Source organism: Notamacropus eugenii, chromosome 2 (assembly GCF_028372415.1).
Source record: "Notamacropus eugenii isolate mMacEug1 chromosome 2, mMacEug1.pri_v2, whole genome shotgun sequence".
NCBI classification, from domain to species: Eukaryota; Metazoa; Chordata; class Mammalia; order Diprotodontia; family Macropodidae; genus Notamacropus; species Notamacropus eugenii.
In genome coordinates this window covers 39,770,510-39,787,693 of record NC_092873.1, presented here as the reverse complement: position 1 = coordinate 39,787,693, position 17,184 = coordinate 39,770,510, and the positions used below count along the sequence as shown (strand labels likewise).

The window sequence follows — 17,184 nt, the reverse complement described above, 5'->3', positions numbered from 1 at the left end:
GATGGACAACATTAGTTTTGGCTTTAGATAGATGCTTTTTACGATATTAAGAAAAGGTTCCTTTATGTCAATATGTTGTGGGGTTTTTAGCGTAAAAGAGTATTGTGCTTTGTCAAAGACTTTTTCTGCATCTATTGAGATGATCATCTGATTTAAGATGTTTTGGTTTGGTATGATTATGTTGCTTATTTTGCCAATATTGAACCATCTTTGTTTCTCTGGTATTAATCCCTCTTGAGCATGATGAATTACTTCTTAGATAAATCTCTGTAATCTGTATGATGGGATTTTGTTTAAAATTGTTGAGTCAGTGTTGTTAATGATACTGGCCTATGGCTTTCTTTCCATATTTTATGCTTTCCTAGTTTAGGTATTAGAACTATATCTGTCTCATAAAAGGATTCTGGCAAGGTACTTTCTTAATTTTGTAGAATAATTTGTGAAGTATGGATACTGTCTTCTAAAAGTTTGATAGAATTCACCTGTAAATCCAGCAGGACCTGGAGTTTTCCTTTGGTAGTCCCTGTTTTCTGAATTTGGGTTCTTTAAGATCTCTAACTGGTCTTCTGATACTTTGGGAATTTTCTCTTTTTGAAGTTATTCCTCTCTTTCTTTTGTGTTCTTCATTTTGTTAGCATGCAACTATGCATGATATGTTCTGATTATTCTCTTTGTTTCACCCAGTTTTGCTGTAATTTTTACCTTGCTTATTTGCTATTTTATTTAGTTAATTTTCTGCTCTCTTCTTTTTCATCAAATTACCTAAGGGTTTATCAATTTTATTGATCTTTTCAAAGAACCAACTTTCAATTCTATTTATCATTTCCATAGTTTTTTGTTTCCCCTCCTATAATTTTAATGCCTCCTCTCTTATGCTTATTTTAGATTTGTTTATCTGTTGACTAATTTTTTAAAATGCATATTCAGCTCATTAATCCTCTCTTTTTCTGTTTTGTTCATGTAAGTTTGTAAGAATATGATTTTTCCCCGAGGTCTGCTTAAGTTTGTGTCTCAGAAATCTTGACGTGTTTTTATCACTATCATTTTCTTTTACATAGTTTTTCATCGTTTATATGATTTATTCTTTGACCCACTCATTATTTAGTATTTCATTGTTAAATATCCACATAGATTTGTATTTATTGTTTGTGGTCCCTGAACCGATTATTATTTTTATCGTGTTATGATCTGTAAAGGATATGTTAACTAGTTCTGCCTTTTTACATTTGTTTGCAATATCTCTGCACCTGGTCAATTTTTGTAAAAGTTCTATGTGGTGCCAAGAAATATCTATATTCTTTTGTTGTCCCATTTAGAGGATACCATGAGTCTTTTAACTCTAGTTTCTCCAGCAATTTGTTCAGTTCCATATTTTTCCTTTTTTTTATCTTTTCTGTTAGACTTGTCCAAAACTGAAAGAGAGGTATTGAAGTCTCCTGTTACTATTGTGTCACTGTCTGTATCTTTTTGTAGTTCAAATAAGGTTTCCTTTGTGAATACAGATACTAAGGCATTTGGAGCATATAAGTTTATTACAGATATCAGTATGTTGTCTATGGTTCCTTTTGTCATAATACAGTTTCCTTGTTTATCCCTTTTTATTTTTTGAATATTTGTTTTTGCTTTGTCAGGTAGCATGATTGCAACTCCTGCTTTTTTGATTCATCTAATGCATAGCACATTATTTTTTCCTCTCCCCAATTTAACTTTGTGTATGTTTTTGTTTTTTAAATATGTATCTTGTAAGCAGCAGGTTGTAGGGTTTTTTTATGCAATCTTTCACGCCTTTTAATTTTGTTGGGTTTAGTTAAAGTTATGAGAGGTTTATAGTTTCCTCCATCTGTATCTAATATTGCTTTTTTAAAAATTATTTTTCTCCTCCTGCTCTAAAGAGAGCACTATGTCCTTTAATTTACTTTGCCCTCACCATTGATTCCCTCTTCTCATTTTTTACCCCCTTTCCCTTTGGGACTTTACTTGTTAGTTCCTTTTTCTCTCCTACTTTTATCTCATTTTACAATTCTTTTCTACTTGTTTTCTCTCAGTCCACTTGATTCCTCTCCTCCCTTTCAACTAGTCTTGTTCGTTAGTTTTCTTAATTCATTTTTTGTACCCATTTCCAAAAAGAAGTTCTCTCACTCTCTTTATCCTGTTTTCTCATCTACTCTATATTCACTCTCTGATTCATGACCCCTGGTAGAAACCCTACCCCACACATTCTTGATTATGAAGCCCACCACTGATTTATACCTTCCCCTGGCACATAATTTTTGTTTTAGAGGGATTCAAAAGCTCATGGGATTCAGAGAAAATGTTTAGTGTGCCATCTTGTTGCTCATATGACCTCCTAGTTCTCCTTACTTCTTTTGATCCTTGTGTAGTTTGGTGTCCACACCTACCCACCACCATCCTGACTATCCATCTCTGGCCGTTTCCCAGCTAGCCCTTCTGGCTAATTCAACCTCCCTACCAGGTGTCCATTGCCATGGCTAAGGAGAAGGAAGAGAGAGTCTCCTCCCATCTTGTCCCATTTAACTTTGACTCATTCCATGGCTATCTGTCTTGTTGTCTTTCCCTCCTACCCACTATTGTCCATCATCTATCCACTTCCCAAGATTCTCCAGCCCAGTGATATCAGACCAGCCTAGCCAATTCATTCTTTATTATTCAGAAGACATAAAAATCACTAGAAAAACTTTACAAAACAAGCCTGCAGCCATCCTTCCTGCCCACTACAAACAGTACTCAGAGGAGAGAAGGAGAACCAATCTGGTGACTTTTGGATCCTTGGGGATGGTTAGAGGTGAGGCAAGGTGAGGGGGGTCAGGCCTGGCTTGCTGTGGGATCGGGAGAACATGCCACTAGATCAACGAGGGTCTCCTCTGTTCAGGATATCACCTTGATGTTGCCATCAACTCTGCGAACGTTAGAGCAAGATGGGATCTTAAGGATTATCTAGTTTACCCCTCTTCATTTAACCTTCCCAAAGTCAAAGAGGACTAAAACCTATTCAAATGATCTTGCTCTGATACCACCAGTGGTGTGGAGTACATGAAACCAGAGTCTACTAGCTATTGTGACCTCGGGCAAATCTTTCTCTTGGTATCTGTTTCTTCATGTGTAAAATGAGGGGAGGTTTAGCTAAATGATCTCTAAGGTCCCTTCCAGCCAGCAGATCTAGGATCTGTGATTCTAATAGTTCAGTTGCCATCTTTTTTCTCCCACTGCTCCTACCAATAGGCAGCCCTTTCCTCAGAGTAAGATGATTCTGTATTCCACCAGTAATGGTGGATTTGTCCTAGTCCTATATACTATCAGAAGAGGCATCAAGCAGTATTTGCTCCCTCCCTCCTCTTCCACCTCTATGACCCTACCTCCCCCACCAAAATAACTGTAAACAAACTGTGAAGTGCTACACTTTCTTTTGTGAATGACCTTTGTCATTGGTGATTAGTGTGCAGGCCCCAAGCCCCAGAAAAGAGAAATCCTCCCAGTCCTTTTGCAATGGCTAACACAAGAGGTTAAAGTGGACCATCCCTCCCACCCCCGATAGCCTACATTTCCTTAATGCCCTCCCCCTTCCTGCCCTCCCACCCCAGTCCCACCAATACCCCAAGGAGAAGGGAGGGGGATGGGATCTTCTCCTCTTCTCCTCCCCCATCCCACTTAAACTCTCCTCTTGATCCCAAACCCCATCCCCTGGCACCAGCGCCTCATCCCAAATTGGCAGACTGGTCAGAAACAGTCACAAGAGGTCAGAGTCCCTGCCCCAAACCCAACCTCAACGGGGAAGCTCAGGTTGGTCTGGAGGGCACAGGATGCTGCCACAACCCCACCTGCCTTCACTTGGGGTTCTGGACTTCAGGGTAGTCCTCTTCCTCCATGGGGGGAGAGAATTTCAAGTTGGGACCAAAGTAGTTGTCTTTCACAAAGAAGAATTTCTGTCCGGGGAGGAAATCCTTATTGTCAGGGGCATCCCTTTGTTCCTTAATCTCCCTCTGCCCACTGGGGTTGGGGTTTTTGACACTGCCCACAAAGAGTGGCAGATGGGTGATGTCATCAAAGATGAAAAAGAGGAAGGGTCGGTTCATGTTGACGGAGAAGAGGGACATGCGGGACATGACCGCACTGGTGGCAGCAGAGGCCTCCACGCCAGCCTCATCCAACTCTAGAGTGGCCCGGTGCTGGACACTGGACACCACAAGGTTCTTCTCAGAGATCCCACGTAGGTCTGGGTCATGGAACAGCTCTTGGAGGCCTGTCCAGAGGCAGGGATAATCTGGTCACTACTGTGAGTGGACCTAGCCCACCCTTCCTGCAAACGTGGCCCTACGAGGGAGAGAGGCAGCAGCAGACTGAGCTCCAGGGCATGGCCCTGTGACTGGGCTCCTCCCTCTTCCTTGATACAGATGACCAGCCTCACAGTTAGAGATTTCCTTTAGCTGACCCCCTTATGGCTCCTGGCTCCATTTTCTATTTTGGCCCATCTATTGTTTTAATAACTATTTGAATATAACTGGTTTTCTTTGTAATCCAAAGCATTATTTTGTATGTTTAAAACCATAATTTTAAATAGGAGTCCATAGGCTTCCCTGGACTGCCAAAGGGCCTATGAACCCTTTGGATAAAGTAAGATAATATTTGTAACATGCTTAACACAGTGCCTGGCATGTAGTGGGCACTGTAAAAACATTTATTCCTTTCCTCCCCATGACACAAAAATGGATAAGAACTCCTGGGCGAGAACAGACCTTTTTACTGAGGAAGAACCTGGGACAAGAAAGAGGAAGTTGCTGCCCAATATGATTCAGTGAGGCAGAGAGGTAAGGGGGCCTGATTCCCAGGCCAGGGATCTTTCCCCAGGCTACACTCCCACTCCTCCTCTTGCATTGAAATTTAAGGTACTAGGTATATGAAGAGTACCAGGTTTTTGAGTCAGATAGGAGGGAGTGTGGCGGAATGGACAGATGACTGGACTCAGATCCAGGAAAATCTGGGTTCAGATCCTGCCTCTGACACTTATCAGCTAGGGTACACAGCCTTGCTGGGCCTCAGTTTCACTTCACCTTGAAGGTCTCTTCCTGTTCTAACTCTATGCTCTAGCCCAGATTTGAATCTGGGCATTGCTGTTTACTAGGTCTATGACCTTGAGCAGGTCACATTTAACTTCTCTGGGTCTCAGTTTCTTCATCTGTAAAATGAGGGGGTTAGGATTTCAAACTCTAAATCTAGGCTCCCCGGATCCCTAGTAGGCCAAGATAAAGAGGATATATCTAAGAGTTCAAGCCACGACTGCCTACCCACCTTCCAACCTCCGGTTCCAGGAGTAAACTAAGAAAACAAACTCTGGACACGTGTTCTGTTGTCCCCCACCACACACACACACACACACACACACACACACACACACACTCACACACTTGCAGTTCTTTTCCTTGCCCCAATCCTAGGAGTCCTACCCAACTGGCCAAGGGTTGAGACCAGATCCATCTTGTGGTCCAGGTGCAACTTGGGTAGCATCACCTCTGTGGGCCTCTCTTTCATGAAGGGCTGGTGCAAGGCAGCCCCACTTAGGTTGCCCAGGACGTGAGAGGCATTCCACTCAAACTGGCTGGGGACTACGGCCACAAAACTCATGTTGTTCTTGAAAGGGAACTGAGCCACCTGGGAAAGAAACAAGGGAGGCAGCATGGTCAAGGATCCTGGGTGAAATATCAAGAGATGTGGGGCCTGGGGGATGAGAGGAGCCCAGAGCAAAGAAGGGGAGCCAGGCTCCAGGCCCTCTGCACCTCTGACCTGCTACAGCCCTGACTTTCCAGGTAAGTTTCTAAGTAACCCCCTGGAATCTCAAAGGGGAGGGGCCATCAAAAACAAAGCCTCAATAAGACCTACCCCGTGCCCTCCCACTACACTACCATTGACACCTGGTGATCCAGACTCTGCTGGAAGACTGCATGGAGAACCTCACTTCACTCTACCCCTGGCCATCTCCTTGCCCCTGTCTTTTGAATTTATATTTCCAGCACTTAGCATAATGCCTCACATGCAGTAAGCACTTAATAAATGCTTTCCATTCATTCATTCCAAGGCAGCTAGGTGGTGCAGTGGTTAGAGTCAGGCCTGGAGTCAGGAAGACCTGAGTTCAAATCTGACCTCAGACACCTACTAGCTGTGTGACCCTGGCTCTGTCTTACTCAGTTTCCTCAACTGTAGAATGGAAATAATAGCACCCATCTCACAAAGTTGTTATGAGGATGAAATGAGATATTATTTGCAAAGCACTTGGCACATGTGTTGTTCGGTTAGGGTTAGACATGTCTGACTCTTCGTGACCCCATTTAGGGTTTACTTTCAAAGACACTGGAGTGGCTTGTCATTTCCTTCTCTAACTCATTTGACAGATGAGGAAACTAAGGTAAATGGGGTTGAGTGATTCACCCAGGGTCACACAGCTAGTAAGTGTCTGAGGATAGATTTGAACTCAGGTCTTCCTGATTCCAGGCCTGGCACTCTATCTACTGCACCATCTAGCTGTCCCACTTGGAACATAGTGAGTACCCTGGGACCATGGTAGGCCCTTGATAAATGCTTATTTCCTGTCTCCATTCAATGAGGGAGAAACCTACCACCTCTGGAGGTAGCCTCATTTGGATGGCTCCCATTGTTAGCACAATCTTCCCTTGATTCAGCCTAAATCTGCCTCTCAGTATCTTATACCTAGCTCAGCCCTCCTCTGCCAGGCAGAACAAGGCTAATTTCTTGTCCACATGACCACCGTTTGGTATTGGGAGACATGGATTGTGCCTTCCCTGACCAGCCTCCAGGCCTCTTACTGGCCCAGTTAGCTCCCTCTGGACGTGCCTCAGCTTATTGCCTATGAGAGCAGGTTTTCTGTCATTTCTTAATCCTTGCATCTCCAGCCCTTAACAGAAGAGGTACTTACTAAATCTTTGGTTAACTGAATTAGACTCTGACTTACTCGTGTGCAGTGAGGCTATTGGACTCCATACCATGGAGGGGAAAGAGTCTGGGCCTGGCTCACTGAGCATGGAATCATAGGACCTGAATCCTGACTCTGACACTTAGACCTACCTCTGTAACCTTGGGCAGGCCACAGACTCTCTGGTCTCAGTTTACCCCCTTTAGTAAAGGAAAGTGGTGGAAGAAGTGGTCTCTAAGGTACCCTCCTAGTCTAGATCTAAAATTATATGATCTCCAAGGTGCCTTTGAGTTTAAAAAGGCAAAGATCCTACTTCAGGGGCTCAGGCTGCTGCTCAAGCTACCCTCATTCCTGGTGCTTTGGGAAACCCCAGAAAATGCCCAGCAGAAGATGGGGAGAAGTGGAACCCAGAAGAGAAAGTTAATTGGCAAGAAGAGGAAGAAAGAGTAGAGAGTCTCACTTTCTCTGAGGTTTGTTTTGCATATACCCAATATGGCAGCATGCATGACAAGGCAATGCAGGGTAACAATGCAGAGTCACGAAGATTCGGGTTCAAGTCCCATCCCTGCATGAAACTGGACAAATCAGCTCACCCCTATGGCCCCTGGTAATTCTCCAAGAAGATGAGACCTACACTGGTAGAAGGACATTCTTCATCTGGGAGTTCCCAAGGCTAGTGATCTGGTCCCTATCTGCCATCACTATCTGTGACTCCAAATTCAGTGCTTCTTCCTCTAAAATGGAGGATGGATGAAAAAATTAACACACTGTAGACAACCAAGTACAAGAAATTATGGGAATTAAGGGAGAAATTAGCAAAATGGAAATGAAATAGAACAATTGAATTAAGAAAGAAAATAAAGAGCTGAGGTTTTGCAAAAAAGACCAATAACATTGATAAACCTTTAGCAAATATAATCAGTCAGAGGAGAGAGGAAAACCAAATTGCTATAATCAGCAGCAAGAAGGAGGAGAACACAGTGAATGAATAATGCTGGGGTTAAAGGCCAAACAATAGAAACAGAAACAAATTCAATTAGAGATAACAATGATAGAGATATAGATATACGGCATTATCAGAATTTATGGGATGCATCCAAGGCAGAACTTTGGGGCAAATTGGTTTCCCTGAAGGCTGATATTAACGAAAGAGAAAAAGAGAAAATTAATGAGTTGAGTTGGCCATTTTAGAAATTGGAAAAGGAGACTGGAGGATAAAGGAGGAGGGAAGAAGGAACAGGAGGTTTTAAGAGTTCGAGGGAGCTGCTCAAATAGGAAAAAACCTTTGCATCAAATTTCTTTGACAAGAGTTTGGTATCTAAGATATATAAACAATGAAGAAACATCTAAGACTAACAGCCATTTCTCTAATAGAGAAATGGTCGAAGAGCATGAACTAACACTTCTCAAAAGGGCTGCGAAGTATTCACAACCACAAGAAAAAATGCTCCAAATTGCTAATAGAAATGCAAATCAAAGAATCTCTTGAGGTTTCACCTCAAGAAATGACAAATTGACAAAAATGACCAAAAATGGCAACAGTCAACGTTGGTGGAGTTGCAGGAAAATTAATACGTTGTTGATGGAGCTGTGAAATGCTATGATCATTTTGGAAAGCAATTCAGAATTATGCAAAGGAAGTTACTAAAATTGAATCAGAGACTCCATATCTCAAGGAAAGCAACAATAAAGGGGAAAAAAGTCCCCATATACGCCAAAATATTTATAGTAGCACTTTTTGTGATAGTTAAGAATTGGAAACAGTAGATGCCCATCAGTTGGGGAATGATTAAACAAATTAGGGTACATGAATGTCACAGCATATGACTGGGCTGTAAGACATGATGCGTGGGATGAATATAGAGAAGCATGGAAAGATGAGATGACCATGAATTGAACTGAGTGAAGGAAGTAGAGTCAAGAAAAGAAATACTTAATGACTACAACAACATAAATGGACAGAACAATTATACTCCAGAAAATCAAAAGTAAGTATAACCCAATTGTAAAAATGGAGAATGTCTAGAATGAAGAGATATGAGAAGACAGCTCTAACCTACACCTTGGAGGAGGTGGAAGGTCCACAGGTCTTACACATTGCAGAGGTTTTTAGATTTTTTCAATATATTGATCAGTTGTGCTGATTTTTTTTCTTCTTTTCTAAAAAATACTATTTGTCTTATAGGATGGCTCTCTGGGAGGGCTACATGGGATATAACAGTGATATAAGAAACAGAAGGTATCAATAAAAACGTTTTTTTTAAAAAAGAGTCAAGTTGGCTGGTCACCAAGCAAAGGAGGTGACTGGGTATTCCTGAGACCTCTTAACCCCAGTGACCATGGAGTATCCCACAAGCAAGAATGGATTTAACAAATACTGAAAGGAGTCTGAGACCTTCCTATATGCCAAAGACAACAAAGATAGAGAGAAAAGACCAATGAATACAAAAATATTCATAGTATAGCAGTTATTTTTGTGGTGGCAAAAAAACCAGAAGCTAAAGGGACACCCATCCTTTGGGAAATAGCTGAATCAATGATAGTACAAGATGGTAATGGAAAATGAGTTTTGACTTAAGATATAGCTTTATAGAAGTCAGGAAAGATTGTACGAACTGATGCAGAGTGAAGTGAGCAGAACCGAGAGAACAATTTACACAGAAACAATGTTGCAAAGACAAACAGTTTTGAAATGTTTAAAAACACTAATCGATGAAATGACCAGCCAGGATTCCCTAGGAGCTATGATGAAACCTGTTCCCAGCCTCGGGCTGGAGAGGTAACAGATCAAGGTACATCATGAGACAAATATTTTTGAAAATGACCAATGAGGGGAATTTGCTTTGCTTCACTGTGCATATTTGTTACAAGGCTTTTCTTTTTCTTTTCTTTTTCAGTGGATGGAATGTGGAAAGAAGAAAAAATAAATTTTAATTTAACAAATTAACTTTTTTAAAATAAAACTAAGCACTTACCACTCATCCTGGAACAGACCTAGCAGAGGCCACACTCACTCCATTCTCTGCAGAACCCTGGATGTCTTTTCCCATCTTTCAGTGTCCAGGCTCCCAAAGCCCCCGGCATCTCAGGAAAGGGGACTCAGACTCAGGCTCTGACCTTCCCCTCTTTCCTGTACCACTCACCAGCACATCTGCCTGTTCCAGTAAGAACCAGCGCAGAGGGTATTTCTTGGCCTTCATCATTACCACAGGAACTACATACTTCTCATCCAGATGAAAAACATCAGTCTTGGTAAAGCTGGGATCAAACTTGGTCTTCCAGAAACCTGTAGCCAAGCAGAAAGGAGGAGCTACCAAGGCTGGCTGGTCTCTTTGCAAAGAGCACTAGGTTGGGAGTCAGGAGACCAGGATCAAGTCCCAAGGTCTGCATCTAACTCCCCATGGGAATTTAGGCAAATTGTTTTCTCTCTCTGGGCTTCAGTTTCCTTCTCTGTAAAATGAGGGAGATTAGACCAAAAGACCTCAAGTTTCCACAGCTTCAAACCCAATGGTCCTCACTCTCCATCACTTCCCCATTGCCATTCCCTTGTCAAATCCCACACCCACAACATCTCCTGCATGCTTTCCCTTCCCTCCATCTCCACTCACATTAGCAGAGGTGAGGAACCTGCAATCTCAAGGCCACATGTGGCCCTCTAGGTCCTGAAGCCAAATGGATTCAAAGATCACACTTGAGGACCTAAAGGGTCCCATGTGGCCTCAAGGCTTCAGGTTTCCCACTCCTGCAACTAGGGACCATCCCCCCTCCAATTTAGCCCCTCATTTCCTTTTTCCTGGACTATTGAAGGAGCTTCCTAAATGGAATGCCTTCAGTTCATCATCCGAACAGCTGTCAAAGCCACATTCCCAAAGCCCAAGTCTGACCACATCACCCCTATTCCTCTAGGGTGAATGTTTGATATGTCAAGTGCTTCACAATCTGGCCCTGACCTGTCTTTCCAGATCAGACTTGGAGTATACATTACTGCACAATCCAGGCAAACTAGCTAGCTTGCTTGCTGTCTCTTACACAATTCTCACCTCTTGGTCATTGCATAGCTTATCTGTCCGCCTGTGCCTGGAAGTCACTTCCTGCTCCTGACTCTCAGAATTCTTCACCCCCTTCAAAGCTAAGCTCAGCTGCCATCAGCTATGAGAAGTCTTTCCTATTCCCCACACTCCCCTGCCAGCCATTATTGCCTCCCCGTAATATTTTTTATTTATATTTTACATGTTAGAGCCATCTTCTACATGCACAGTATCATTTCTCCCAATAAGATGCAAGTCCTTTGAGGGAAGGAACAGGTTTCATTTTTGTTTGAGGATCTCTAGGGCCTAGTACAATACCTGGCAGATTTCTTTTAAATTTAGACAGGATCTGTGATTTCCTTATTCTATCAAACTCCTGAGTGTAACCTCAACTAGATTAAAATATAATTGGGAACTGTTTAAAATAAATAAATAAAAATACAATACAACATGATGTTAATTTGTGATTTTCTAGGTCAACATATGGGGCAGCTTAGGTGGCCCTTGGAGTCAGGAAGACCTGAGTTAAAATCCAGCCTCAGACACTAGCTATGTGACCCTGGGCAAATCACTTTACTCTATTTGCCTCAGTTTCTCTAATCTATGAAACGAGCTGGAGAAGGAAATAGCAAACCACTCCATTATTTTTGCCAAGAAAACCCCAAATGGGGTCATGAAGAGTCAGACAGGACTGAAACAACTCAAGACAAAAACAATGGCAAAGTCGACATGCATCCCAAGGATCCATTTCTATTTGAGTTAGACTCCAGTGACCTAGGGAACTTCCAGTGAGAAAACATCGTCTTGAATGCTGGACAGCTCTTGCAGCTGGAGAGCTGCCTGGCATTCTGACAGGCCAAACATTTGGCCCAGGGTCACTTAATCGGTATACATTAGAGGCCAGAGGTGAGACCAGAACAGATCTATCCACAAAGTCATGGCACTAATCACCTGATGCAAATTAATTAACTAATCATGGTTAATTGACAAGGTAACACTTCAATGAATGCTGATTCAATTAATTACTGAATCAATCAGTAGTTATTAAGCACCTACTATGTCACTGCACTAGGTACTGGGGGTTACAAAAACAAGAACTGTAAACCTCTCTACTCCCTAAAACTTAGTTGTAACAGGGGATACAGTAAGGAAATGTGTATGTGTATGTATATCAATACTGTATGTGTATGTATACGTGTATGGATGTGTGTATAAGTATATATATGTATACATGTTTACAAGATAACTGTAAAGAGAAAAAATTAATGTGCATACAAAAATTTCAGTGCATCCAAGTCGCTTGAGGGACACTAGCATTTGGGAGAGGGTGATCAAGAAAGGCTTCCCCTTGCAACTTGAGAGGAAGACAGGAATTCTCAGAAGGAGAGGTGAGAATGCATTGAATTCTAGGCCAGAGGGTGAGAAGGCACAAAGATGGTGGCTAGAGGAATGGAGAGAGGCCAGTTGGGCTGGATGGTGGGTGTGGGGAGGAGTAATGTCTAGGTTACATAGGGGCCAGGTTGTGAGGGGACCTAAAAGTTAAACAGGTGAGCCAGGAGGAAGTTCCAGTAGTTGAGCAGGGGAGTGAAGTGATCAGAGATGCACTTAAGGAAAATTATTCTGTCAACAATGTTGAAGATGAACTGGAATATGGAGAGAATGGAGGCAGGGAGGCCAGATAAGAGATGACATGGGCCTTCACTAAAGTGGCAGCTGTCTGAGTAGAGAGAACAGGTAAGAGTCAACAGAAGGACCTAGAAATAGAAAAATTTGGCACCTGATGGGCTATGGGAAGACAGGAAGAATTTAGGAAAAAGCTGGTGGGCAGCTAGGTGGCAGAAGTGGATAGAGAGCCAGGCATCAGGTCAGAAGGACCTGAGTTCAAATTCAGCCTCAGACACTTGCTGTGTGACCCTGGGCAAGTCACTTAACCCCAACTGCCTCCAAAAAAAAATACCAAAGTTACAAATCTGGAAGATTGGAAAGATGATGGCGCCTTCTACAAATAGATGAAAATTTGGAAGAGGAAAGGGCTTAGAGGAAAAGATAAGGAGTTCTGTTTTGGTTGGGTTCATGTTGAGATGTTGATGGGACATCCAGTTTGAAGTGTCCAAGAGTCAGTTGGTGTTTGGGGCCTGAAAGGGACTCTTAGAGGAGAGTCTGGGGGTGGATATTTAGGTCTATGAGTCATCTGCCTTAAGATGATAATTGAAACCATGGGAACTGATGAGGTCAGCAAGAGAGAGAAGGCTGGCAGCCTAGGGTAGAGCCTTGGCGAACACTCACAGTAATTTCTGATTCTTGATTCTCCTGGCTGAGGGTCCATTCGGCTCTAACAATCTGCGCATTTATGGGAGTTTCTTCCCCCTACTCCCCACTCCAAACTAACTAAAAGGGATCAACCTGGCAGGAGAGAGATCTGTGACTACATTCAGGACCCTGGAGATGCTGACTATGGCTAATTGGCCATTTTTTCATGGATAGATGAATATCTCATTGACAGTCAATCTCTCTGCCAGAAGATGGCTTCTCCCATCTCCTACTATGCTCTCAAGGTGATATGTCCTTCCCTGGTTATATTTCCTGGGGGCCTCCACCTCATTGCAGGGCTTCTGACCCCACCACATATCTGGCACCACCTAAATATGATGCTTGGCAGGGGTCTTCCCTCATAGGCTCAGCCTTCTGGTGGCTCCCAAGGCTATAGTGAATGAGAGAGGGGGAAGGAATGACAATGGGTGTGATGGCGGGACAGTCTTTGGCATGCACTGGTACCTACCCTGAAAATACACGGCATTAAGAAGCAGCATCACTGTGTTAGCTGGGAGCTCTGACAGGAAATTCTCAATCTTTCCCTCCGTGGCCTCCTTCACCCACTGATTGATGATCTGAAGGTCATCCTTCTCATTCCCTTTTAGGATGGCAGGCTTTGCACCAAAAAATTTCTCTGACTGCTCCAGGAATTCCTGTTTGACTGGGAAGCCTAAGAAAGAAGCCAGATAAAGTTATGTTCATAACTTTGGAAAAAGGGTTGGATTTGGAGTCAGGGAAATTCCAGCTCTGCTACTTACTAGCATGGGCTTGTGCAAAAAGCCCTGGACTCCAAGTAAAAATACCAGGGTGCGAGCATGCCCTTCCTGGATGTGTCCAGTGGGTGAGTTGCTAAACTTTCTGAGTCTCACTTTCCTCTTCTATCAAATGGAGATAAATTCTCCACACATTCTCTCTGTCTTGTGGGGTAATTATGAGTGAAGAGTTTTACCTCCTTTAAACAGGGAGACAGGTGGCAGGAGTTGGCAGTATCAAGCGCACACACCTTTTTCCAGATACATCTTGGCGGCCATGCGTAGGGCTGTGCGGCCCAGCTCTTGGCGGACACCATTCAGCGTATGGTGCAAGCAGGGTGCAGATTCCACATGCAGGACCTTTCGGAGTTGCTGGACTGTCTTAGTCTTGGCTCCTGGAGAACACGCCGGCTGTGGTCCCATTGGGGGTATCACCAGGCTGGCATACCCCCCACCCACATCCAAATACCAATCCCCCTACATCCCACCTTTGCAACCAGACAATCCACAGCACCAGATACCACCCCACTCTAAGGGGGGTGAAGTGGTGGTAAGGAACTTTTAACCACCACCCCACACAAAAACCCCTCTTGATTTTCACCTCCACACCTTTCCTCTCTTCTTCATTTGCCCTCCCTGGAATGCCTTCCCCTCCTTTCCTTAATCTGCTTCTCCTTTGAAGCCCAGCCATATCCCCAGCTCTTTGGTGAAACTGTTCTTGACTCTACTGGCCCACACTTTTTAAACTGCCACTGCCTTTAGTTTGGCCCACACATCTTGGTACTTAGGCATAGGCTGCCCCCTATAGTCCTCTAATTCTTTTTCGTGTAAGTCTCTTCCGTGAGACCGTAACCACCTAGAAAACAGAGATGCTGCCTCCCACTTGTATCCCTCACACTACCTACCATAGCACTGAGTACGCAGTAGGCACTCTACAAATGCATCATTAAGTTAGCAGAGAGAATGGTTCTGCCCCAAGCCATTTTTCTGATAGGAGACCTTGAATGTAACCCCTCGCCCAGATACCATGTATGTAGCCAGCATCTGAGACTGCTGAGAAATGCAGGGATTTCCTACTCACTCCTACTAGACTAGGCTGTCCCAGCTCCATCACTAATTCACCATGTGACCTTGGACGACTCATTCCTTGACTCTTGAGTTTCCTCCTCTGTGGTAAGAGGAAGCAGGACTGGTTGATCTCTGTGGTCCCTCCCAGCTCTCCCATTCCAGAGTTCTAGCCCCTCTGAAGCAGGGATCAGCCCAGTTACCTAGTTCGAGATGATATAATGCTAGAGCAACACTGAGGGGTGACAGGACCACATTGGGGCTCGTGGATTTCTGCAGGACTTTGGCAAACAGGTCTAAAGTGAATTCCATCATGGACTCAGCCAGTTTGTGGGTCTGCTCTGCTGAGGGGGTTTCCTTGCAGCTGACCTCCACTCTCTGCCAAGCCTCCTCTGAGGGCATCAGGCAACTGTACACCTTCGAGACGGGAACCTGTGTCGGAACCCCAGAGATGAAGGAATCTGCTTTCCTGGCATGCTCCTGGGTATCCATGGGAAAATTCAAAGCCCCAGACTTTGCAGGTTGCCCCATGGGACCGGCTGGTGTCTTGTCTGAATTCTGGACAGAAGAAAGGAGAGTCAGAAAGAACGAGAAAGTGAGCCACGGTGCCATGGTCCTCTGCTTCTTCCTGACATGAGGAACCTGTGCTATGGAAAGAACATGGCTCTAGGGTCCAAGGGCCTGAGGCTCTGCCACTTACTATAGTGTGACCTTAGGCAAGTCATCCTCCTCTGTAAAAGGAGGAAGAGTAGACCAGATGACATCCAAGATCTCTTCCAGTTCTAGAGCTAGGATCCTAAATCCACTGGGGATCCCAGAAAACATCACAGACACATAAGAGCATCAGTTACCACATAACCACATATGGGGCTTGAGAGGGTGAGAGAGAAAGTCAAGGGGAGTATTGCTTTAATATAGGAGCAGAAATCTGGAGATGAGAGGCTACCAGGCCCCAGGGACCTCTTAATTGCCAAATCCTAGTCTTCCACCACCTTGACCTCTTTGCAGCCTTTGACCCTGTCTTCTCTGGGATGCTCTTCTCAGTTTCCCCAAATTTCCTCCTACCTCTCTGCCCATTTCTTCTCAGTGTCTTTTGCTGGATCTTTATCTACATCACACCTGCTAACTGTGGGTATCCCCCAAGGCTCTGCTCTGGGCCCTCCTCCCCTCTCCCTCTTTATCATTTCACTTGGTGATCTCATCTGCTCCCATGGATTCACTCTTTATCCTTTTGCTCTGATTCTCAAATCTACTTGTGCAGCCCTCCCCTCTCTCCTGACCTCCAGTCTTGCATCTCCAACTGCCTCTTGGAGATCTCAAATTGGATGCCTTGTCAATGGCTTAAACTCAATGTGTCCAAAACTGAACTCATTCTCTTTCTCCCTAAACCTTCCTCTCTTCCTGACTTGCCTGTGATTGTTAAGGGTGCCATCTTCCTCCCAATCACCCAGACTGGCAACCTAAGGGTCAGCCTCACCTCCTCCAGCTCTCTCACCCTCCCATATCCAAGCTGCCAAATCTTGTCTGGCTCTACCTGTAGTATCTATACTGCCACCACGAGGGTACAGGCTCTCATCAGTATTGTGCAAGCCCTCCTGACTCACATCTCTTCCCATTCCAGTTCACCTCCACTTAGCTATCAAACTGACCCTCGTGGGTGCCTCAAATGATCCTCCTTGACACATCTGGTACCTTCCTAGTCCTTAATGTCACCCCTTCCTGAAGACCGCCTTACTTCCCCTTCTCTCTGGACCTTGGCTATTAGCTCTCAGTCCTGACCATGGACCCTTCTGATAGATCTCCCCCTTCCCCTCTCTGGCCATGCCTACTCTCTCTAGACTGGGTGCCTGAGCATGCAGCCCCTAGCCCCTCTGGCAAACAGGTCCATAGCATCCTTTTAGGATCGCACATTAAGAGCTGGAAGGAAGCTCAGAGAACCCATCTAGTGTAACCTCATGTTACAGATGAGGAAACTGAGGCCTCAAAAGGAAAAGGGACTTGGCCAAAGTCACAATGTATGGACCAAGTGGCAGAGTTAGGATTAGGACCCAGAATTAGGAGGAGGCAAAGAGGTGTCTGGGGGCTG

General features: G+C 44.2%; 1 protein-coding gene across 3 annotated transcripts in view; it reads right to left on the bottom strand.

Moving 5' to 3' along the window:
- Window positions 1-2,647: 2,647 nt before the first annotated feature.
- SERPINF2 (serpin family F member 2) overlaps window positions 2,648-17,184 on the bottom strand; it is a 21,770-nt gene continuing 7,233 nt past the window's right edge. For 2 of the 3 annotated variants that reach the window (XM_072639944.1, XM_072639946.1), the window contains exons 4-9: window positions 15,302-15,656; window positions 14,285-14,428; window positions 13,748-13,951; window positions 10,084-10,226; window positions 5,460-5,664; window positions 2,648-4,258 (exon numbers count right to left, since the gene is read on the bottom strand). In XM_072639944.1, coding sequence (XP_072496045.1) covers window positions 3,843-4,258; window positions 5,460-5,664; window positions 10,084-10,226; window positions 13,748-13,951; window positions 14,285-14,428; window positions 15,302-15,656 — 1,467 coding nt within the window. In that variant the 3' untranslated portion in view covers window positions 2,648-3,842. The remainder of the gene's footprint in view (window positions 4,259-5,459; window positions 5,665-10,083; window positions 10,227-13,747; window positions 13,952-14,284; window positions 14,429-15,301; window positions 15,657-17,184) is intronic. The other variant, XM_072639945.1, reaches the window with a different exon arrangement.